Raw genomic sequence first — 25,732 nt, forward strand, 5'->3', positions numbered from 1 at the left:
GATAGCCACTGCACTCACTTCTCTTTACTTTCCTCTCTATTCCCTCATCCCATCTGGCCTCAGCAATGCATAAGTCATAAATACTAGTCAGTGAACAATCATCCAATAGGCTCTTTTCAAAAGCAGCTTTATTGAGATATAATTCACATTCCATATAATTTACTGATGTGAAATGTATAATTCAATGACTTTTTAGTATGTTCAGATACGTACAACTATCTCCACAATTGTAGAATATTTTCATGACCTAAAAAAGAAACCTTGTACTCTTTAGCTATTATCCTCCTATCGCTTAATTTCCCCAGTCATTAGCAACCACTAATGTATTTTCTAATCTAATGTATTGATTTGCCTCGTCTTGGAAATTTTACATGAATGGAATCGTGTGGTTTTTCGTGACTGGCTTCTTTAATTCAGCATGTTTTCAAGGTTGATTCATGTTGTAGCATGTATCAAGTAATTCACTCCTTTTTATGGCCAAATAATATTCCATTGAATGAATATACCACTATTTGTTTATTCATTCATCAGTTGATGGACAGTTGGGTGTGTCCATCTTTCAGCAATTATGAATAATGCTGCTATATTTGAATTTTCATGTGGATTTATGTTTTCATTTATCTTGGGTATATAGGAGTGGAATTACTGGATCATATGGTAACTCTATGTCTAGTTGAGAAAATGCGAGAATGTTTTCCGAAGTGGTAGTACCATTTTACATTTCTGCCAGCACTGTATCAAAGTTCCAATTTCTCCATATCCTCACCAACGCTTATTATCTAACTTTTTGATTTTAGACATCCTACTATGAAGTGATGTCATTGTGGTTTTGATTTGCATTTTGCTGATGATGAATGATGAGCATCTTTTCATGTGCTTATTGTTCCATTTGTATATTTCCTTTGAAGAAATGTCTATACAATCCTTTGTTATTTTTAAATTGGGTTAAGTTATGCTATTTATGGTCTAGCCCTCTAGTATATTTTTCACTTAGTTCTTTTTTATAATTTCTATCTCTATTGATATTCTTTCTCTATTTGATGTGAGATTGTCATCATACCTTCCTTTACCTCCCTTTTTAAATTGAGATATAATTGACTTATTAGTTTCAGGTGTACAACATGATTCAGTATTCGGATATACTGTGAAATAATCACAATAAGTCTAATTAACATCCATCACTTCTTGACATGACAACTTTTATTACCTACTCTCTTAGCAATATAACAATATACAATCAGTATTATTATTTTTTTTTTTTTTTTTTTTACAATCAGTATTATTAACCATACTGTGCATTGCATCCCCAGGTCTTATTTATTTTGTAACTGGAAGTTTGTACCTTTACCAATTGCACCCACTCCCACCCTCTGGCAACCACCAATCTGTTCTCTGTGTCTGTGAGTTTGGTTTTTTTCTTTTTAATTTTTTAGATTCCACATATAAGTGAGATCAAATATTTATCTTTGTCTGACTTATTTCACTTAGCATAATACCCTTAAGGTTTATCCACTTTGTCACAAATGGCAAGATTGCCTTTTTTATGGCTGAATAATACTGCAGTGTGTGTGTGTGTTTTCTTTATCCATACATCCGTAGGTATACAGGTTATTTCCATGACTTGGCTATTAAAAATAATGCTGCAATGAGCATGGGGGTGCAGGTATGGTTCTGAATTAGTGTTTTCATTTCCTTTGAATAAACATTCAAAATTGAAATTGCTGGATAATACGGTAGTTCTATTTTTAATTTTTTGAGGAACATCCATATTGTTTTCCATAGTGGCTGCATTAATTTACATTCCCACCAAAGAAGGATCCCCTTTTCTCCACATCTTAGCCAACATTTGTTATTTCCTGTCTTTTTGATAAGAGCCATTTTAACAGGTTATGAGGTGATAGTGGTTTTGATTTGCATTTCCCTGATGATTGGTGATGTTGAGAACCTTTTCATGTCCCTGTTGGCAAACTGTATATCTTCTTTGGAAAAATTCATATTCAGTCTACTCAGATCCCCTGCCCATTTTAAAATCAGATTTTTTTGTTTTTGCTATTGAGTTATATGAGTTCTTTATATATTTTAAAACATAATAACCCCTTATTAGATATATGTTTTACAAATATTTCTCCCACTTTGTAGACTGTCTTTTCGTTTTGTTGATGATTTCCTCTGCTGTGCTGAATGAAGCTTTTTATTTTTTAATTTAATTTAATTTTTTTTTTTTTGCTGAGCCACACAGCATGTGAGATCTTAGTTCCCCAACCAGGGATCGAACCTGTGCCCCTGCAGTGCAAGTGCAGAGTCTTAACCACTGGACTGCCAGGGAAGTCCCTGAATGAAGCTTTTTAGTTTGAAGTAATCCCACTTGTTTATTTTTGCTTTTGTTGTCAAATCCAAAAAATCATTACCAAGACCGATGTCAAGGAGCTACCACCTATGTTTTCCTCTAGGAGTTTTATGGTTTCAGGTCTTACATTTAAGTCTTTAATCCATTTTGAGTTAACGTTTGTGTACAGTGTTAAGACAGTGGCCCAGTTTTCATAACACCATTTATTGAAGAGACCATCTTTCACCCATTGCATATTTTTGGTTCTTTTGTCATAAATTAATTAACCATATATATGTGGGTTTATTTCTCGGCTCTCTATTCTGTTCCATTGACCTATGTGTCTTTTTTTATGCCAATACCATACTGTTTTGATTACTATGGCTTTGTAATACAGTTTGAAATCAGGAAGCATGATTCCTCCAGTTTTGCTCTTTCTCAAGATTGCTTTGGCTATTTGGGATCTTCTGTGGATCCATACAAAGTTTAGGATTGTTTGTTCTATTTCTGTGAAAAATGCCACTGGGATTTTGACAGGGATTGCACTGCATCTGTAGACTGCTTTGGGTAGTATGGACATCTTAACAATGTTAATTCTTCCAACCCATGAGCCTGGAATATCTTTCCATTTATTTGTGTCTTCAGTTTGTTTCATCGATGCCTTATAGTTTTTAGTGTCTTTCACATTCTTTTAAAAATTTACTCCTAGGTCTTCCTAACTTGCCTTTCTGAAAGTTCATTATTAGTGTGTAGAAATGCAACATATTTCTGTATATTAAGTTTGTATACTGCAACTTTATCAAATTCATGGATGAGTTCTAGTAGTTTTTTGGTGGTGTCATTAGGATTTTCTATGTATACTATCACATCACCTGCAAACAGTGACAGTTTTACTTCTATCTTTCCAATTTCGATTCCTTTAATTTCTTTCTCTTCTCTGGTTGCTGTAGCTAGGACTTCCAATACTATGTTGAATAAAAATGGTGAGAGTGGAAATCCTTGTCATGTTCCTTATCTTAGAGGAAATACTTTCAGCTCTTCACCACTGAGTATGATGTTAGCTGTAGGCTTCTCATATATGGCCTTTATTATGTTGAGGTATGTTCCCTTTATACCCACTCTGTTAAAGAGTTTTTATCATAAATGGATGTTGAATTTTGTCAAAAGCTTTTTCTGCATCTATTGAGATGATCATATGATTTTTTAAAAAATTGAAGTATAGTTGATTTACAATGTTGTGTAAGTTTCAGGTGTACAGAAAAGTGATTCAGTTATACATATTCATAAATACATATATACAATATATTCTTTTTCAGATTCTTTTCCATTATAGGTTATTACAAGATATTGAATATAGTTCCCTGTGTGATATAGTAGGTCCTTGTTGTTTATCTATTTTACATATAGTAGTGTGTATCTGTTAACCCCAAACTCCTAATTTATACCTCCTCCCCTTTCCTCTTTGGTAAAAATAAGTTTGTTTTCTATGTCTGTAAGTCTATTTCTGTTTTGTAAATAAGTTCATTTGTATTATTATTTTAGATTCCACATATAAGTGATATGATACTTGTCTTTCTCTGTCTGACTTACTTCACTTAGTATGATAATCTCTAGGTCCAAACATATTGCTGCAAATGGCATTATTTCATTCTTTTTATGGTTAAGTAATATTCCACTGTGTGTATATATGTATGTATGTATATGTATGTATGTGTGTATGTATATATATGTGTGTGTGTGTAAATTGGGTTGGCCAGAAAGTTCATTTGGGTTTTCCCATAACATCTTACAGAAAAACCTGAACAAACTTTTTGGCCAACCCAATATATACTACATCTTCTTTATCCATTCATCTGTCGATGGACATTTAGGTTGCTTCCATGTCTTGGCTATTATAACAGTGCTGTTATGAACACTGGGGGTGCATGCACCTTTTTGAATTAGAGTTTTTGTATTTTCCAGATATATGCCCAGGAGTGGGATTGCTGGATGATATGGTAACTCTAGTTTTAGTTTATTAAGGAATTTCTATATTGTTCTCCATAGTAGCTGTACCAGTTTACATTCCCACCAACAGTGTAGAAGGGTTCCGTTTTCTCCACACCCTGTCCAGCATTTATTCTTTGTAGACTTTTTGATGATGACCATTTTGACTGGTGTGAGGTGACATCTCACTGTAGTTTTGATTTGCATTTCTCTAAAAATTAGCAGTGTTGAGCATCTTTTCATGTGCCAGTTGGCCATCTGTATGTCTTCTTTGGAGAAATGTCTATTTAGGTCTTCTGCCCATTTTTTGATTGGGTTGTTTGGTTTTTTGATATTGAGCTGTATGAGTTTGCATATTTTGGAAATTAATCCCTTGTCAGTCTCATTGTTTTGCAAACATTTTCTCCCAAACCATAGGTTGCCTTTTAGTTTTGTTTATGGTTTTCTTTGCGTGAAAAAGCTTTTAAGTTTAATTAGGTCCCATTTGTTTATTTTCCTTTGTTCATTTCCATTGTTCTAGGAGACAGATCCAAAAAATTTGCTGCAATTTATCTCAAAGTGTTCTGCCTATGTTTTCCTCTAGGAGTTTTATAGTATCTGGTCTTAAATTTAGGTCTTTAATCCATTTTGAGTTTATTTTTGTATACAGTGTTAGAGAATTTCTAATTTCATCTTTTTATATGCAGTTGTCCAGCTTTCCCAGCACCACTTATTGAAGAGAATATCTTTTCTCCATTGTATATTCCTGCCTCCTTTGTCGAAGATTAATTGACCATAAGTGTGTGGACTTATTTCTGAGCTTTCTATCCTGTTCCATTGATCTGTGTGTCTGTTTTTGTGCCAGTACCATACTGTTTTGATTACTGAAGCTTTATAGTATAGTCTGAAGTCAGGGAGCATAATTCCTCCAGCTCGTCCTTCTTTCTCAAGATTGTTTTGGCTATTCAGGGTCTTCTGTGTTTCTCCATACAAATTTTAAAATTATTTGTTCTAGGTCTATGAAAAATGCCATTGTTAATTTGATAGGGATTACACTGAATCTGTAGATTGCCTTGGTTAATACAGTTATTTTAACAATACCGATTCTTCCAATCCAAGAACACGGTATATCTTTCCATCTGTGTTGTCTTCAATTTCTTTCATCAGCATCTTACGGTTTTCAGAGTACAGGTCTTTTGCCTCCTTAGGTAGCTTTATTCCTAGGTATTTTATTCTTTTTGATGCAATGGTAAATGGGATTGTTCCCTAAATTTTTCTTTCTGATATTTCAGTTTTTTGTGTATAGAAATGCAACAGATTTCTGTATATTAATTTTATATCCTGCGACTTTACCAAATTCACTAATGAGCTCTAGTAGTTTTCTGGTGGCGTCTTTAGGGTTTTCTATGTAAAGTATCATGTTATCAGCAAACAGTGATAGATTTACTTCTTCCTTTCCAATGTGGATTCTTTTTCTTTCTTTTTCTTCTCTGATTGCTGTGGCTAGGACTTCCAAACTATGTTGAATGAAAGTGGAAAGAGTGGGCATTGTCTTGCCTGCAAGTCCTTGTCTTGTTCCTGATCTTAGAGAAAATGCTTTCAGCTTTTCACCACTAAGTATGATGTTAGCTGTGGGTCTGTCATATATGGCCTTTATTATGTTGAGGTATGTTCCCTCTATGTCCCTACTTTCTGGAGAATATATTTTTTTATCATAAATGGATGCTGAATTTTGTCAAAATCTTTTTCTGTATCTATTGAGATATGTTTTTTTTACTTAATTTGTTAATGTGGTGTATCACACTGATTGATTTGCAGATATTGAAAAATCCTTGCATCCCTGGGAAAAAATCCCACTTGATCCTGGTGTATGATCCTTTTAGTGTACTGTTGGGTTCAGTTTGCTAGTATTTTGTCGAGCATTTTTGCATTTATATTCATCAGTGATACTGCCTGTAGTTTTCTTTTTTTGTGATATCTTTGTTTTTAGAATAGTTTCAGAAGAATAGGTGTTAACTCTTCTCTAAATGTTTGGTAGAATTCACCTATGAAGCTATGGTCCTGGACTTTTATTTGTTGGGAGTTTTTAAATTACTGATTCAATTTCAGTACTGGTAATTGGTCAGTTCATATTTTCTATTTCTTCCTGGTTCAGTTGTGGGAGACTGCACCTTTCTTAGAATTTGTCCATTTCTTCTAGGTTGTCCATTTTACTGGTGTATAGTTGCTCACAGCACTATCTTATGATCCTTTTTGTTTCTGTAGTGTCAGTTGTAACTTCTCCTTTTTCATTTCTGATTTTACTGATTTGGGCCCTCTCCCTTTTTTTCTTGATGAGTCTGGCAAAAGGTGTTATCGATTTTACTTATTTTTTCAAAGAACCAGCTCTTAATTTCATTGATCTTTTCTATTTTTTTAGTCTCTATTTTATTTATTTCTGCTCTGCTCTTTGTTTCTCTCTCTCTCTCTCTCTCTGTTTCTTCTAACTTTGGGTTTTGTTTGCTCTTCTTTTCCTAGTTCCTTTAGGTGTAAGGTTAAGTTGTTTGAGATATTTCTTGTTTCCTGAGGTAGGCTTGTATTACTATAAACTTCCCTCTTAGAACTGCTTTTGCTGCGTCCCACAGATTTTGGATCATTGTATTTTCATTTTCATCTGTCTCTAGGTATTTTTAAAATTTCTTCTTTGATTTATTCAGTGATCCATTAGTTTCTCAGCAGTATATTATTTAGCCTCCAGGTGTTTGTGGATTTTTGCAGGTTTTTTCTTGTACTGATTTCTAGTCTATTGTTGTGGTTGTAAAAGATGCCTGATATGATTTCAGTTTTCTTAAATTTACTGTGACTTTATTTGTGGTCTAGCATGTGATCTATCCTGGAAAATGTTCCATGTGCACTTGAAAAGAATGTGTATTCTGCTGCTTTCAGATGGAATGTTCTGTATACACCTATGAAGTCAATCTGGTTTAATGTGTCGTTTAACACCAGTGTTTCCCTATTGATTTTCTGTCTGGAGAATCTGTCCATTGATGCAAGTGGGGTAAAGTCCCCTACTATTATTGTGATACTGTTAATTTCTCCCTTTATGTCTGTTAATATTTGCTTTAAGTATTTAGGTGCTTCTATGTTGGGTGCATAATATTTACAATTGTTATATCGGTTTGTTGGACTGATCCCTTGATCATTATGTAATGTCCTTCTTTGTCTCGTTACAGTCCTTGTTTTAAAGTCTCTTTTGTCTGATATAAGCATTGCTAACCCAGCTTTCTTTTGGGAAAACAACCCCATTCACAATTGCATCAAAAAGAATAAAATACCTAGGAATAAATCTAACTAAGTAGGTAAAAGACCTGTACTCATAAAACTATAAGACACTGAAGAAAGAAATAGAAGATGACACAGACGGAAAGAGATACTGTGTTCATGGATTGGAATAAATAATATTGCTAAAATGACCATACTACCCAAGGTAATCTACAGACTCAATGCAATCCCTATAAAAATACCAATGGCATTCTCCACATACCTAGAACAAATAATCTAAAATTCGTATAGAAACACAAAAAACCCCAAATAGTCAAAACAATCTTGAGAAGAAACAAAGCTGCAGGTATCACATTCTCTGAATTCAAAATATATTACAAAGCTACAGTAATCAAAAGTATGGTACTGGCAAAAAAACAGTACATAGACCAATGGAACAGAACAGAGAGCCCAGAAACGAACCCACACATATGTGGGTGATTAATCTATGACAAAGGGGACAAAAACATACAGCGGGAAAAAGCCTCTTCAATAAACGGTGTTGGGAAAACTGGACAGCTACATACAAATGAATGAAACTGGAGTACTCTCTCATATCATACACAAATTCAAAATGGATTAAAGACTTAAATGTAAGACCTGAAACTATAAAACCTCTAGAAGAAAACACAGGCAGTAAGTTATTTTACATGAGACTTAGCAATACATATTTTTGATATGTCTCCTCAGGCAAAGGAAACAAAAGCAAAAATAAACAAATGGGACTACCTCAAACTAAAAAGCTTTTGCACAGTGAAGGAAACTATAAACTAAACGAAAAGGCCACTTATTGAATGGCAGAAGATATTTGCAAATAATATACCTGATAAGGCATGAATGTCCAAAATATACAAAGAACTCATACAACTCAACATCAAAAAAAGAAACAACCCGATTTAAAAATGGGCAGAGGACTTGAACAGACATTTTTCCAAAGAAGATGTATAGATGGCCTAAAGGCACATGAAAAGATGATCAACATCACTGATCATCAGGGCAAGGCAAATCAAAACCTCAATGAGATATCACCTCACACCTCTCAGAATGGCTATTATCAAAAAAACAACGAATAACAAGTGTTGGTGAGGATGTGGAGAAAAAGGAACCCTCATGCACTGTTGGTGGGAATGTAAATTGGTGCAGCCACCATGAAAAACAGTAAGGAGATTCCTCAAAAAATTAAAAATAGACCTACCATATGATCCAGCAATTCTGCTCCTGGGTATTTATCTAATTAAAAGAAATATAGGACTTCCTTGGTGGCACAGTGGTTAAGAATCCACCTGCCAATGCAGAGGACACGGGTTCGAGCCCTGGTCTGGGAAGATCACACATGCCACGGAGCAACTAAGCCCGTGCACCACAACTACTGAGCCTGTGCTCTAGAGCCCGCGAGCCACAACTACTGAGCCTGAGTGCCACAACTACTAAAGCCTGCGTGCCTAGAGCCCATACTCCGCAACAAAGAGAAACCCCCTCAATGAGAAGCCCGCGCACCACAACAAAGAGTATCCCTCGCCCCCTACAACTAGAGAAAGCCTGTGCACAGCAACAAAGAACCAATGGAGCCAAAAATAAAAAATAAATAAATTAAAAAAAAAAAAGGATAAGAAATATATGCACCCCTACGTTCATTGCAGCATTACTTATAATAGCCAAGATATGGAAGCAACTTAAGTGCCCATCAATAGATGAATGAATAAAGAAGATGTGGCATATATACAATGGAATATTAATCAGCCATAAAAAAGAATGAAATCTTGCCATTTGTGACAACATGGATGGACCTAGAGGCTATTATGCTAAATGCAATAAGTCAGACAGAAAAAGATAAATATGATTTTGTTTATATTTGGAATCTAAAAAAACAAATGAACAAACATTAAAAAAAAAAAACAAAACCAGAAACAGAGTTATAGACACAGGAAACAAACAAGTGGTTGCCGGAGGGGAGGGAGAAGGGGAAGGGGATGGAGAGAGGAAAGAAATAGGTGTGGGAGATTAAGAGGTACAAACTTCCAGTTACAAGAAAAATTTATTCCTAGGTATTTTATTCTTTTGATGCAATTGTAAATGGACTGTTGTCTTAATTTCTCTTTCTGATAGTTTGTTATTACAGAGTATAGGGTTTTCTATGTACAATACCACATCATCTGCAAATAGTACCAGTTTTACTTCTTCCTCTCCAATTTGGATGCCTTTTATTTCTTTTTCTTAACTAAAGTGCTCTGGCTAGGACTTCCAATACTATGTTGAATACAAGTGGTGAGAGTGGGCAACCTTGTCATGTTCCTGATCTTAGAGGAAATACCTTCAGCTCTTCACCACTGAGTATGATGTTAGCTGTGGGCTTCTCATATATGGCCCTTATTATGTTGAGGTAGGTTCCCTCTATAACCACTTTGTTTCCCACTTTGTTTAGTTCTTTAATCATAATTTCCTTCAGTCCTTTGAACATATATATAAAATGGTTACTTTGATATCTTTGTTAAATCTGACATGTCATTGATCTCACAGGCCATTTCTGTCATGTCCCCCCTCCCACCACCCTACACATGGGTCAGACTTTCTTGTGATTTTTTTGTTCTTTTTTTTTCATATCGCCTAATTTTTGTTGAAAACTGGACATTTTAGATAATACTGCAGCAATTCTGGGTACTGATCCTCTCTACTCCACACCCCAGGGCTTGTTATTATTATTTGCATATTTGCTTAGTGAATGGCTGGATGACTTTAGTGAAGTTAATCCTACCTCCCGTTCAATTGTGAAGTCTTTGATATTGCTCCTCAGGGAGTACAGCCTTGTTGAGTGCCCACAGTTACGATGGGATGGCAGTGGTTTTGGCAAGGTTCTCTTTGTTAAATGCTCACACCCAGCTGGTTGCTCTACATTTTCAACAATGACCTGGGACCTAAATTGCTCCAGTGATCCAATTAAATTTGGGCTCCTTTGAAAGAACAGTTTTGGAGGTCAGTGTTTGAGATTTGTTTTGACCCCAGGAGGGCTCTCCTCCGCTGTTTCTTTCCCTGGTTCTCTCTGTTAATCTACCTGGCCTGCAGTTCAGCTGAGACCTCTAATGATTTTACCAATTGCCTCTAGTAACTTTCACCACCACCTCCACTGTTTTTTGAGGAACATCTTAAGCTTCAGTGTGTCCACACTATGTGCAAATGAAGTCACTTCCTTTGGTTAAGAGATCTAGAGCTTTTTTTTTAATGGTCTGCTTCTCCCAGTGGGCAGAATCTCTGAGCCAGAGCACTGGAACTGGGGGGTAAGACAATGGCGCACTTCTGAGTAACACCTATGCTTCAGGACATGTGTTTGGTAGAGGGGGAGCAGTAAACTCAGGTCTTCTTGGCTTGCCTCTCCCACTGTGGAACCTCCACAGACAAGGGGGATCAGGCCCTGCTATTGTCAGTGGCACCAGACCCAGGTAAAGCCTCCATCCAACAAGTTGGGGGTGGCCAGAAGGGAGTTCCAACCTCTTGATTACACATGCCCAGAACCAAGCCTCACAATAGGCAGGTGGGAGTAAGATGAGAAATGCTGAAGTCCTTCCTCTTCTGGGAAAACAGTCCTCCAACTGGGAGCTGAGGGGAGAGGGAGCCCTGTGTTCTTGGCCATACCAGTCTGAGTGGAGTTTCTGTCTTGCTGAGCTGGGAGGGAATGGGTCTTGGTTCAAATAATGTAGTCTCTAACTGTTCTTAGGTTTTAGAAGATTTTCTTTAATAAATGTTTATTTGCTGTATGCCCTTAGGACCATTTCTAAGACTTTAAATGGTTGTTTTTTAAAAATAACTTTCATCATTTTCATTGGGAAGCACATGTGCAGTAACACCACATGTGGAACCCACAATAAGCTCATAACACTGAATCTTTCATATTGTGCACACTCAATGACATTTTAAATGCAAGAGAACAAGTACTAAATCTTAAAAAAGGCATTCCTTATTTAGAGTCTCTCTGAATTTTCACAAGTCAGACTTGCTTACAAATTACAAATTAATTTTTCTTCTAGGATTCAAATCCAAAGTAATAATTCATACACTTGAATTTGCCATATAAATACAACCCATTTAGTCAAATATGCTATAGCAAATTACATTTACTTGACTATCTTATAGCTCAGTTACTGCATAATAGCTACACAACATTCTTTATTGGCTCCTATTAGCTTTGCAAAAGTAAATAATCAGTCATTCTAGGACTGGATTATGTTGGCCATAAAGTCATGATTACAAATACCTTAATACTATAATTAATATATTTATACCTAGAATGTTATCTCTATCACTTAGGTTAAATACTTTATAACTGATTTCTATTCTTTAAGGTTAATATACGAAAATGTTTAAGAACACATTTTTAACCTTACCATATTAGGATCATACCCCAGAGAAAACAAGTATGGTTTTTCCTGTAAAATTGCTTCCTTCCACTTTTCATCAGATACCAAACCAATGTACCAGTCACTTTCATACTCTTCAAGGCAGTTAGTCAGCTCTTTAAAGTCTTCTATTGGACCTAAACTCACTTTATCAATCATTAGTTTCAGAGTATACCTAAAAAATGGAGAAACAAAGAATTTTAGAATTTTTTAAATCAACTTTATAGATGAAATAGATTTTTAAAGACACTGAACTGAAATCATACATATTTCAGAAAAAAAGATCTGGGAGAAATGAGAAGAGTTAAAGCAAAACAATCCAGTAAGCCATACAAAAAACAGGTTCTCCACATAAACAAAAAGAAAGTACAAATTTAAGTGTGCTCCCGATATAATCAGAGTACATACCAAGCATTTTTCATTTTTTGGAAAGTGAATACTTTTTAAAATTAGAAATGAAAGAGCATCTCCTTCTAGGTTATAAAAAAATCAACATTTTTTGGCCAATGTTACAACTTGTATGTAATCAAAATGCATTACCTGAAAGCTTTTAGGGCTAGTTGGAACAGTTCTGGCTTTTCTGTGAGCCAATCCAAGGCAAGAGACCAAGGGAAAACACCACTGTAGACTCTCAATATATGACCAGGACTAGGAATCATATTGTCTACTCCAAACAAACTAAAATAACAAGTCATTACTGCATGAACATAAAAGTCTTTTAAAACTCTGTCCTTTGCAATTTCTTCCACTACATCTGAGGCATTTTCTTCTGAATGAAAACATTCCAACTGCCTTAAAACAAAGTGGTACCAGTCTTCTGGAAATAATGAGCTCATCTCCTTCACTTTGGAATTAGGCAAACAATTAGATATCCACTCTTCAGGTAAGCTTAACAAGTGAGAATGAGAACAACTGAACTCCATGAGAGGGATGTATGCCATGGCTTCTTGTTTTCCTTTGTCAGTAGCAGGGTATCCCAGTGCAACTGCTTGGTAAAGACTATCTTCAGTAACTGTGCCTGCAGAATGTTTACCAACCCTCTGTGATTCCACTGATCCTGGAATAGGCAAATTTATACCTGGCAAAACTTTCAACTGATCTCTTTCTTCTTTTCCTTTTTTGATAGTTGGCTCTTCACCAAAAACATCATCAGACCAGTCATCCAAATTTTCTGAATTTAAACTATCTGTGTCTTCTGGGGATTCAGTTTGTGGTGAAGTATTCAAAGCAGGCAGGATTATTAGAGATGCTTTCCCTTTATTTTCAGTTTTGTGAACATTTTCCTGCACGTTGGACCTTCTGGAACAGTACTGAAGAAGTATCCACACAAGTACTTTAACAAGGTCACCTTTAAATTCTTTTAAGTTGTCATGGGAATCAATTATGCCAGATAGGACATTCCTGGCATCAGAATAGAGTTTCACAGGCAAAACAGTACAGGGTGTCAAGACATTTCCAAAGTGTTCATTAATGGAACATACTCTTGCATATTCTTCTTGTTCAAAGGCACCTTCAAAAACTTCATCAACTCTTCGAGCTTCAGCAGTATGACAGGAGGTCTCTTGCAATTCTAACCCCTAAAGAGGAAATAAGAAAATACTTGAGTTTATGATCACTTATTACACAGAGAAAAGTAACTAGTTTTGTAAATGCTCATGGATTGGATTCTCAAAATAAAAATATGTAAAATGCAAAAAAAGTCTTTAACCCAAGAGCTACACCTTAATTCAAACTTAATGACACTTAATACATTTGATGTTGGATACAGATATGAAAAATAATGCTATATTTTTAAAGAAATTTTAGAAATTCCACTGGAAATTGGCAAAACAATTTTAATGAGTATGACCATAAGTTTAAGACTGTATGTCAAGGTTGAATCACACTTGTTAAAAACTTTAAAAAATTATACAAATTTGGGGGGGAGCAAAATTGGAACTACACAGTATGCACATTAGCTTTGTATCCTTTCCATCCTACTTTATATGAGAGCAGTATTCTACTATGTGGATATGCCATAATTTATCTAACCATTCCTTTGTTCCAGTTAAAAAAATTATAATAATGTAAAAATAATACAGATTTATATATTTGATTATTGTCTATCTCTTCCAACTACAATATAAACTCCACAGGGCAGCTCTCTTTTGGTTACTACTGTATCCTCAGTGCCTAAACTAGTACCTGGCACACAGTGAGGGAAGCAACAAATATATGCTGAAAGAATGAATATTATGAATACATCCTTATATAAATTTTAAACCCATTTTAATTACTTCGCTAGAAGGAATCACTTGAAGAGGATACATCAGGTCACTGTTTACTATTATTATTATTATAATTATTGCTTATTTATTTATACATCTTTACAAAACTACCAGTGATTTTAATAAAAGGCAATGCTGTTAGGTTGTATTATGATCCAGGGAAAGAACACGGAATGTGACATCAGAATCTGCTTTTACATCATGGCTCTGCCAGATGCTAGTACACAATCTTGAGTAGGTCACTTACCCCCTGAGATTCCTTTTGCTTCTCTTTCAAAGAAAAATAACCCTGGCACATAGGGTTGTGAAGAGTAAAGCAAGTAATGAAAGTGCCTTGTCAAATTTAAAGTGTTATATAAATGTTAGTAGATGGTATAGCTAAGCAAGCTTGTGTCCGGAAAAATGAAAAAGAAAGAAAAAAAGACTGCCACCAAAAAGTATACTTTTATATCATATATTTTATGGCGCACGAAAGATCAATAAAAGGACCCACATTATTAGGTATTATAAAACTGTACCATTAAAAAAATAGAACTAAATTAAGCAATGAAAATGTCCTCCATATTCTGCATGATTTTTTGCCTTCTCCTACTTGTACATGTTAGACTAGAGCAGTAGTTCTCAAACTTTAGGTGAGTCAGAATCACTGGAAGGCTTGTTAAAACACAGACTGCTGGGCACTCCCCCAGAGTTTCTGATTCAGTAGGTCTGGGGTGAGGCCTAAGAATTTCCATTTCTAAAAAGTTCCCAGGACATGTTAAAATTACTGATCTGGAGAACTGCATTTTGAGAACCACTGGACTAAAGGAACAGCTTTTTAGTCACCAGCAATTTTATCCAATCTGCACTAAGACAAAAAAATTCATTCATTCACTACTCATTCAACAAATATTTATTAAGGGCCTACTATGTGCCAGGCACTGTTCCAGGGGCTCAGGATATATTCTCCAAATAAAAACAGAGATCCTTGCTCTTGTAACATTTATATTAGAGAGTGGAGGAACACAGGTAATCAACAATAAAATAAGTAAATTACATAGTTTGCTAGAAGGTATAAGTGTTATGAAAATAGAGAACAAGTAAAGCAAGCAAGGAGGACTGGAAGTGCAAGCAGGAATGGGAGTGGGTATTCAGTTTTAAATAGGATGCCCACAGTAGACCTCATTGGGGAGGTGACACCTGAGCAAAGCCTTAAAGGTGGTGATAGAGTTAGCTGTGTGGCTGTCTGAAGGAAGAGTGTTCCAGGCAGAGGGAACAGCCAGTATGCTGGAGTAGGGTGAGACGGTTAAAGTAGCAGATGAGACCAAATAGGGAGCCTGACCATTTAGGGCCTTGGCTTTTACTCTGAATGAAAGAAGATATCCACTGTAGGATTTTGAGTAGGTAAGTGACATGATCTGACTTAGATTTTAAAGATCATTCTGGTTGATAATAGGCTGTAGGGGGCCAGAGGCAGAAGCGGAGAGACCAATTAGGAAGCGATTGCAGCTATCCAGCAAAGAAATGAAGGTGGCTGAAAGTAGGGTGGTGAGAAGTGGTGGGATACAGGATATGACTTAAAGGCAGAGCCAACAGGATTTCTTGTTGGATTGGATGTGGGGTATAGAAGTAAACAAGGAGTCAAATATCACTGGACTAAAGCCCAAATGTTTTTGATCTGAGCAACTAGAAGGATGGAGTTGTCAGCAAGGACTGGGGCAGTGTGATATTAACAGGTCAAGGAAAAGAGAAGGAACCATCAAAGGAGACTGTCAAGGATTAATCCGTGAAACAAGTGAAGAGATGAACTCTGTCAAATTCTGCTGACAGGTCAAGAACGGGTCTGAGAATCAATCCTTGGATTTAGCAATGCCACAGCCATTGGAGACCTTGACAACAGCGGCTTTTGCTAGAGTAATAGGTAATAGGGTCAAAAACCTACAGTAAGTTGAAGAGAAAAATGGAAGAAATGAAATTGGAGACATGATTCTAAGTGACTCTAATAAGGCATTTTACTCTGAAAGGAGAAAAAAAGGGTATTAGCAGGTAAGGGCAGTGGGGTCAAAAGAAGGTTTTTATATTAAGTTGAGAATGCTTATATGATATAGGAGTGAAGAAAATATTACTGAGTCACCTTTTTGAGATGCTCAACTAGATAGGGATAAAAAGAATAAGACTGGATGAAAAAGGGGCAAGTGTATTTTGTTACTATGCTCTATCATACAGTCAACACTACTCTGTCTATCAATATGTGCATATTGAAATATACTTTAACAATCCTAAGTGTTTTCACAAGTAAAAAAATACTCTTCCAAAGTGAGCTATTAATTCTTTGATGTGTGCATAACAAAATTTTTACACATGTACTAGAGAGGTTTCAAATGCACATTGACCTTAATGTTAATACAGCAATAAGTATAGCCACATTCTAGAATCATTATCCATATTAAACGATCCTGAAAACGGCCCAAGTAATGAGACCCAGGTAAGAGGAGACCTAAAACAAATTAGAAAAAAAAAGTAAGTGATTGTTCAAGCTTGTTTTATTTTGCCACGTGAATCTTTAAAATTAATAACACACTTGGAACTAATTAATAATTCTTTCTAACCTCTTTTTACGTCAAGAATACAAACAACTATCCATTGCATATCAGGAGGCATTAAATTAAGCTCTCTACAGGAACAGTTGGAAGAGAAAATCTACAGGTGATAATTTATAAGAATTAAGAATATATTTTCCAGAAAAACAACAAATTAGAACCTGTTACGTAAAACCCTAAATACATGTTAAATATATTAGGAAAATATATTAAATATATAAAAGCCAACTTCACATTAATGATTTAAAACATTTTGGACATTTTTATATACATGCCTATAAGTGTTTTGTGGTGTTAAAAATTTATATAAAGTGCTATCTACCACACTGTACAAATACTCTTAAAACTTAGTTTTTCTCTCAACATTGTCTCTGAGACATTATATATTGACTACAAAGCTCCTTCACTGTAACTATACTGAGAATTCATTGTATGAATATAGCTGAATTTAAATATTCATTTCCCTGATAACAAACATTTCAGATGTTTTCCAATTTTTCACTATTATAAATAACGCTGTATAAATTATCTTTGTACAAGTCTGCTTGTACAATGTATTACGTAGAGCTAACATAGCAGAAATAACTGCTGTCTGTTAAAAGGCCTGCTTACAAAGTTGGCCCTTGGCTGGAAACTGGGAACTTTTATTTCAAAAGAGCTCTCACCACCCTAACTGATAAACAGTCTCGCATTGTGCCTAAACTGTCTGTGCAAAGAATACAGTTTATACTGAGCACTTGCTTTCCTTCTGGGAGTCTGGAATTTTGGTATTTGGTAGGCAGCGGGTGCCTACATGACCAGCCCTCAATATAAGCCTTAGGCATTGAGTCTCAAATAAGCTTCCCCAGTAGTCAACATATCACACATACTGTCACAACAAGGTGCTGGGGAATGTAGCACATTCTGTGTAACTCCACTGGGAGAGCACGCCTGGAAGCTTTCACCCAGTCTCTCACCCCATGTGACTTTTCCTTTGCTGTATTTGTTCTGCATCCTTTTGCTATACTAAATCTTAGCTATGAGCACAACTATATGCTGTCCTATGTGTCCTCCTAGAAAATCATCAAATTTGGGAATGGTCTTGGGGACCCTCAAGACACACGTGCAAGAGTTTCTCTAGAATTGCAATCACTGGATCATGGAATCTAAAACTGGAATCCCTAGGCCATGGGATATGTACATCTTTACTACAGACTATTAAGTTTACTCTTCAAGGTAGCTGTATGAATTTACACACTCTCTTTCAACAGGGTTTGAGAGTTCCTGTTCCCCACTCCCTAGCCAATATTTGTTAATGTCAGACTTTTTTAACATTTTTGTCAATCAGATGTGTGTGAAATGTTACCTCACTGTTTTCTGTTTTTCCCCCAGGAAATACTTTACAACACACTTACTGGCTGGATATAATTGATTTGATTATAACGTATAATTTCTACCTTATTACTAAGGTATTTATTATTTCAGATGTGAGTTTAACCTTACAGGCATTTTAAAAAGTGACATTGCACTATATAATAAAAATTAATTGGAACTGTATGAAAGTATTAAAAGTGTAGAATATTTCCTATAAGAAAGGAAAATGATTATTCACAAAAAATTTGTATTACAAAAATAAAATTTTTCCTAAATTATCTCACTTAATAGATAATTAGAAAAGTTCAACCCAAATAAACATTTCATTAAAATTCTAATTTTAAATTGCTACTCTCTGCCAGGGGAGTCAGTCTGCTAGGAAGTCACTGGACATACCTAAAACAAGTTCAGGGGCTAAAGCATACAGTAGGAGACAACACACTACTGTCATCGGCTTGTACTTTATCTAAAACCAACCTTGAGAAGTACAATATAGCTGAATTTACAGTTAGTGTATGATGAAATTATAAAATTATCACAAAATTATAATTATTAGTTCATTCTCATCAAAATTCTTGCTAATATTCGTATAGCACTTCATTTTGGGAGGTTACCGATCACTGACCAAAGCTTTTATGGTACCTTACCCTCTAACCTTGTCAGACAAGTTGCTAGACATTAACTAATAAGATACAAGCAAACTCCTTTAAGCTCTTCAATCTTATATTTATATAATGCTAGTTTTCACTCTTTATGGGCCTAAGCTGTTACATCTACTTGACATGAACTCATTAAAATTCATGAAAATTTTGGGATAAGGTGTTTTCATGTTTCATGGAGGGACTATAACTTGATTTTAGTCAAGAAAATGTTTTTTAAAAATTGTCAAATCACCTAAATGAAATTTTCACTTGGTATTTTTATTTTATAACTTTATTTCCCTCAAAATAAGGAGTAGGAGATATACTTCTTCATATTTAGTCTTTCTGCCTGCACATCAAAGTATTAGAATCTGTATAACAGTTGGATCAAAAGACTGTTTTTCTGTGTGTTCATTTTTTTGTACTTTAAATACATTTGTGAGGATTTCTTAAGCACAACCCATTTACTTACCTAAACTTCCAGCTGCCATTGCAGACTGCAGGGCAGTGTTCAAACTCGGGACCATCTGGTAGTAGTACACTGTATCTGCACACACACAGGCTGTGGTGCCCACAACTCCTGGCCAACTCTGAATAGGTCGAGGAAACCCCACCAAGAACAAAGGAAGGGTGAAGAGGGGGAGTAAAGGAGAAGAGAGTAGTGTAGAAAAAACTATGAAGACCAACATGAATGGAGAGAAGACAATGTTGAGTACACATAAAGTGGTGGTTGATTTTCTACGTTTTTTCTCTGTCCATGATGCCAAGAGTACGGTCACAGCAAACTGCAATTTAGAGATGAACTGAATCAGACGATCACGCATGATACCAACCTGCAGAGACATAAAAATGAATTTTTTATTCTTAAATACCTTTCATAAATTTTCAAGACCATATAAGAAAAACAGTATAATTTTATTACTGCTCCAATATTTTTAAGGAAATAGCCCTTATGTGAGATCCTTTGTTATAATTTTCTCCAATCTCACAATTAATAAATGAGACTACATTTTTTTTTAAATTTTTTTTTTATTTATTTATGGCTGTGTTGGGTCTTCGTTTCTGTGCGAGGGCTTCCTCTAGCTGTGGCAAGTGGGGGCCACTCTTCATCACGGTGCGCGGGCCTCTTATTATCGCGGCCTCTCTTGTTGCGGAGCACAGGCTCCAGACGCGCAGGCTCAGTAATGAGACTACATTTTTAAGTTTCAGCTCTCTTAAAAAAAAAAGTAGTACTAAAGAGAACAGAGTGCTGTCTATCTTAAGGTTGATTAAGCTTTGCATTACATGCTTGTTAAGTCATGAACTAGCAGTAGTAAACAGTTAAGCAACTATCCTTAATTTATCCTTATTTTAGAGAATATTTTACAGATTAAGAAACAGACATCATGCCATAAGACAAACCTCAATAGACTGAAATCATACTAAGTGCATTCATACAAATCATGAAAAGTATGTTCTTCAGTCAAAACTGAATTAAATCAACAATAGAAAGAAATCTGGAAATTAAAAGACAAATTCCTAAATAACCAACAGGTCAAAGAAGAAATCACAAGATAAACAAGAAAACATTTTCAGATGAATGAAACACACACCAAAACTTGTGATACAGCAAACCCAGTCCTCAGAGGGAAATTTATAGTTACAAATGCCTATATTGAAAAAGCAGAAAGATCTTAAACCAATAACCTAATCTTCCACCTTAGGAAACTAGAAAACAAAGAGCAATTAAATCTCAAGTAAGCAGAGGTAAGGAAATAATAAAGATTGGAGTGGAAATTAATAAAACAGAGAATAGAAAAATAATAGAGAAAAATCAATGAAACCAAAAGCTGTTTTTTGAGATCAGCAAAACTGACAAACCTTTAGCTAGACTGACCAAGAGAAATACATAGAAGACTCAAATTACTAAAATCAGGAAGGAAAGAGATAACATTGCCAGCAACCTTACAGAACAAAATAAAAAGAATAAGAGAATATTATGAACAACGGTATGCCAATAAATTAGATCACTTAGATGAAACTGACAACTTCCTAGAAAAAGACATAAATTACTGAAACCAACTCAAGAAGAAATAGAAAATCTGAATATACCTATAACAAGTAGGGAAATTGAATTAACAATTTAAAAGCTACCCAAAGAGAAAAGCTGAGGCCCAGATGGCTTCTATACTACAAAATATTACATAGTACAGAATATTTTAAGATACATACTGAATACTACAAACATTCAAGATTATTGATATGAAATTCCCAACTTATTCTATGAGGTCACTGCTATTCTGATACCTAAACCAAAGATAAGAAAGTCACAAATATATACATCAGACAAAAATTCTCAACAAAACACTAGCCAACTGAATCCTGCAACATAAAGACAAGACTATACACCAAGACTGAGTGAGATTTATTACATGAATGCAAGATTGGTTTAACAACTGAAAATCAATATATTACACCATGTTAGTAGATTAAAGGACCAAAACCACATGACTATTTCAACAGACACAGAAGAGGCAAAATCCAACACCTTCCATGATAAAAAAATTTAACTAGGAATAGAAGGGAACTAAAAGCAGGAATGGTAAAAGACAGATATCAACTTAATGGAGAAAGACTGAATGCTTTCCTCATAAGATATCCACTCTTACCTCTTCTATTCAACATTATACTGGAGGTTCTAGCCAGGGCAATTAGGTAAGAAAAAGAAATGAAAGACATCCAGATTGGAAAGGAAGAAGTAAAACTATCTTTACTATATCTAATTTGCAGATGACATGATCTAATATACAGAATATCCTAAGAAATCCACTAAAAATCTATTAGAAACAATAAAATATTTCAGTGAGGTTTCAGGATATAAGATTAACATTAACTAATCAATTGCAGTTTATACTTGAGCAATAAACAACTCAAAAAATTAATTAAGAAAACAATCTACTTATAATATCATCAAAAAGAATAAAATACTTAGGAATAATATTTAATAAAAGTGTAAGACTTGTACACTGAAAACTACAAAACAATGTTGAAATAAAGAAGATATAAACATGAAGACATGTCAAGCAGATGAAGGGGAAGAATTAATATTTTTAAGACAGCAACGAAGCCAAATCTAGCCTCTGTATCCTGACACTGAATTGAGTCTCGGAGACAAGAGTTTTGGGTGAAGTAGAAAAGAATAGCTTTATTGCTTTGCCAGGCAAAGGGGACCACAACGGGTTAATGTGCTCAAAACTGTGTGTCCCAAACCCGGGGGTGGGGGTGGTGGAGGTGGGGTGAGGAGTTTTATAGTCAAGGGGAGCAGGGTTGCTGGTAAGGATCAGGGTGCCTTGCTGCATTCCTTCAATCCAAAGATCATCTGGCATCAGGTGATGACGGGCAAACTGTGACCTTCTCTGGAATGAAGAGTGCTTCATCAAGTAGTTAACACCTTCCATTTGGTGGGGGTTTTAGTTCTGCAGAAGAGCTCAAAGATATTGTTATGTGTATCCCTTGAGCAGGAACCAGGACCCTGCTCCCAAGGCTGCACTATTGTTTCTTGACTGCTCCTCACTTGTCTCTCCATCCTCTCCCTTCCCCGATTAGCAACTGTTTGAACCTGCCCTTTGGAACTCAGGGAAGGGAACACAGAAAGGCTTTTGTGCCCAGGAGCCCCACAGGGTCCTGCTCGGCTTCAGCAATATTCCCAATTTTATCTACAGATCCAAGGCAATCCCTATCAAAGTCTCAGATGCCTTTTTGAAAAACTTGAAAAGCCAAAACCAATATTTCTATGGTAACACAAAGGTACCAGAATAGTCTAAACAATCTTGAAAAAGAACAACAAAGTCATAACATTCACACTTCCCAATTTTAAAACCTACTACAAAGCTACTGTGATCAAGACAGCGTAGTACTGGCATAAGGATAGACATATAGACGAATGGAAAAAAGAATAAGAGCCCAGAAATAAACCCTTACATTTGTTTGATTTCTGGCAGGGTGCCAAGAAAAGTCATTGAGGGAAGAATAGCTTTTTCAATAAATGATGCTGAAACCATTGTACATCCATATACAAAAGAATGGATTTGGAACCTTATCTCATAACATATACAAAAATTAACTCCAAGTAGATCATAGACCCAAATGTTAAGAGCTAAAACTATAAAACTCTTAGAAGAAAACACAGCAAATCTTTACGATCTTGAATAGGCAGTGTTTATTAGATATGACACCAAAAATACAAGCAACAAAAGAAAAAAATAGATTGAATTTCATCAAAATTATAACTTTTTTGCTTCAAGGGACATTATCAAGAAAGCTAAAGACAACCTACAGAATGGGAGAAAATTTTTGCTTGTCATATATCTGTCAAGGAACTTGTATCCAGAATATATAAAGAACTCTTAAACTTAACAATAAGAAGTCAAATAGCCCAGGTAAAAATGGGCAAAGAATTTGAATAGACACTTCCCCCAAAACATACACATAGGGCCAATAAACATATGTAAAGATGAATCATTAGTATTCAGAGAAATGCAGTATCAAAATCATGAAAAGACCCATGAAAATGCTATAATGAAAAAGTTAGACAACAACTGTTGGTGAGAATGTAGAGAAATTAGAATCCTCATACACTGCTGGTGAGAATGTAAAATGGTGCAATCACTTTGGAAAAATCTTTGGCAATACCTTGAAGTGTTAAGACATAAAGTTTGTGCATAACTGAAATTCCAGTCCTAGGTAAACATACCTGACAGAAATGAACTCACATGTCCATATAAAAACTTGTGCTTGAATGTTCATAGCAGCATTATTCATAATAGTCAAAAAGTGGCAACAACCTAAATATCTATCATTTAATGAATGAATCAACTAAATGTGATATATCCATACAATGGAATATTTTTCAGCAATAAAAAAGAATAAAACACTGATACATGCTACAACATGGATGAATCTTGGAAACATGTAAGAGAAAGAAGCCAGATGCAAAAGACAACATACTGTATAATCATATTCGTGTGAAATGTCCAGAATTGGCAAATCCTTAGAGACAGAAAGTAGATTAATGGTTGCTGGGGCTGGAGTAGGGAATAGATGAGATGGAGAGCAGAACGGAAATGACAATGTGTATGAGGTTTCTTTTTGGGATGTTGAAAATATTCTAAAATTAGATTGTGGTGATGGTTGCAAAGTTCTGAATATACACCGCAGAACTTTACACTTTAAGTGAATGATTTTATGGTATATGAAATACATCTCATTAAGGCTGTTAAAAATATATTTACCAGTAAGAGTCTGATTCCTGTATCCAGGTTTCGGTTCCACCATATGTCTGTATTGGAGATCAACAAGTGCACTGCTGATACAATGACTGTCTCCAATAAAGCATTTTCTGTATTCTGCCATACCTGCAGTACACAAATTTACCAATTTATTAGGCAGAATTTGATAATCTAAGTAAACTGTTAGAGTAAACAAAATCATAATTAAATTTGGGAATAGGAAAATACTATTAAGTGCATATTAGCATTACCATTCTAAAAGCTCTTGTGAATCCAATGGAGACAGACACAGAGTGGAGTCCTTGTAAGGAACTGTCCAATGAAAGAAATGCTATCATAGCAAAAGGTGACACTAAGGCAAACAAAAAAAGAGACAAATTTAATGAAGGCAAAATAACCCCTTCTACCATATTTTATTTTGGCCTATGAGTATTTTTATGAGCATATTTAAGCAATGAGTTAAAAAAACCAATAAATAAACCAAAACATAAAAGAATAAACACTTGTATGCAGTATAACATTATACAAATACAGGAATTCCATAATATTTTTATACACTTCCTAGATAAAATACAAGTTTATTAATATTTGTCTTCCTACCTAGATTTATCAAAATCCGTCTGACAACACCAATCTTCATGAGCTTTGTTTGCTTCTCTAGGAATAAAGTCACAGTCTGCGCATGCTTTGGATAGATAGGGTTCCGGAAAATTCCAAAGATATAGACACTTTGAATTTCTTTAAGTATCCATAGTATTATAAATAATATCATCAAAATATAGCCAACAATAGCCTGGGGACTGTTTTTGGAAATCTGTGAGAAACCAGCAAAGTGATGCAACAAACCAGTTTCTAAGAGAGCCAAGACTAATATAATGCTGTAGAAAAGGTATTCCTTCCAAGTAAACTGTTTTTCTGAACTGTTGGGTAAAGCCTTAGATTTGGTTCCAACTCTGTGTCCGGTCACACTGTGTTTGAAGCCAAAAACCATCTCACTTAGGTTAAGACTCAGTAAGAATCCAAGTCCAGTCATGAAAAGAACCACACCAACAGTGCTGGGAATGAAATATGATGTTACAGCTGTTCCAGTAGAAATGATGAACATTATTAACAACCTGCAGAGGGAAAAAAAGATCTGCTTGAAAAGAAAAAATGTTGAGAATAAATTACATATCATTTTAATATTTAAAATAGTTACCGTAGGTGGGTTGACATAGATGAGCCTCCAAGGCCAAACTCTAAAACCTGCTCCATTGCCCATAAGAAAAGTGCATCAGGTGGGGGTAGGGTCCCGAGTGCCCACAGAAAGGGTAAAAATATAAACAAGATGTGCAAAATCTGATTCATTTGTTCTAGAACTGGTATATTTACCATAAACCTACGATAAAAAGAAAATATTTATATCATACAAAACAATAAATAGAAGAAGATCTTTAAAGGAAAAACAAAACATATACACCTCCCTCTACACCCCACCTCTGCCCTGAAACAAAAGAATATTTACAGGAAGGTCCTAATCCCAAATTGCAAAAGATCAAAAACATAAATTGTGACCACTGTCCTTCCCCTATACCAGCAAGTACTCAACTGTATACAAGTGTAGTACAGGGCGAAAATATTTCTCCCTTAAATCTTTAAACTACATT

The 25,732-nt window shown here is 35.2% G+C and overlaps 1 protein-coding gene across 8 annotated transcripts in view; it reads right to left on the reverse strand.

Moving 5' to 3' along the window:
• PCNX4 (pecanex 4) overlaps positions 1-25,732 on the reverse strand; it is a 44,675-nt gene that overhangs the window by 2,858 nt on the left and 16,085 nt on the right. For all 8 annotated transcript variants that reach the window (XM_082450340.1, XM_082450339.1, XM_082450336.1 and 5 more), the window contains 8 exons: positions 25,285-25,464; positions 24,687-25,201; positions 24,338-24,438; positions 24,090-24,212; positions 19,292-19,652; positions 16,619-16,722; positions 12,520-13,556; positions 11,968-12,154 (listed from right to left, as the gene is read on the reverse strand). In XM_082450340.1, the coding sequence (XP_082306466.1) occupies positions 11,968-12,154; positions 12,520-13,556; positions 16,619-16,722; positions 19,292-19,652; positions 24,090-24,212; positions 24,338-24,438; positions 24,687-25,201; positions 25,285-25,464 (2,608 nt within the window). The remainder of the gene's footprint in view (positions 1-11,967; positions 12,155-12,519; positions 13,557-16,618; positions 16,723-19,291; positions 19,653-24,089; positions 24,213-24,337; positions 24,439-24,686; positions 25,202-25,284; positions 25,465-25,732) is intronic.

The sequence above is a fragment of the Balaenoptera physalus genome (genome assembly GCF_965194825.1).
Source record: "Balaenoptera physalus genome assembly, chromosome: 2".
Classification (NCBI taxonomy): Eukaryota; Metazoa; Chordata; class Mammalia; order Artiodactyla; family Balaenopteridae; genus Balaenoptera; species Balaenoptera physalus.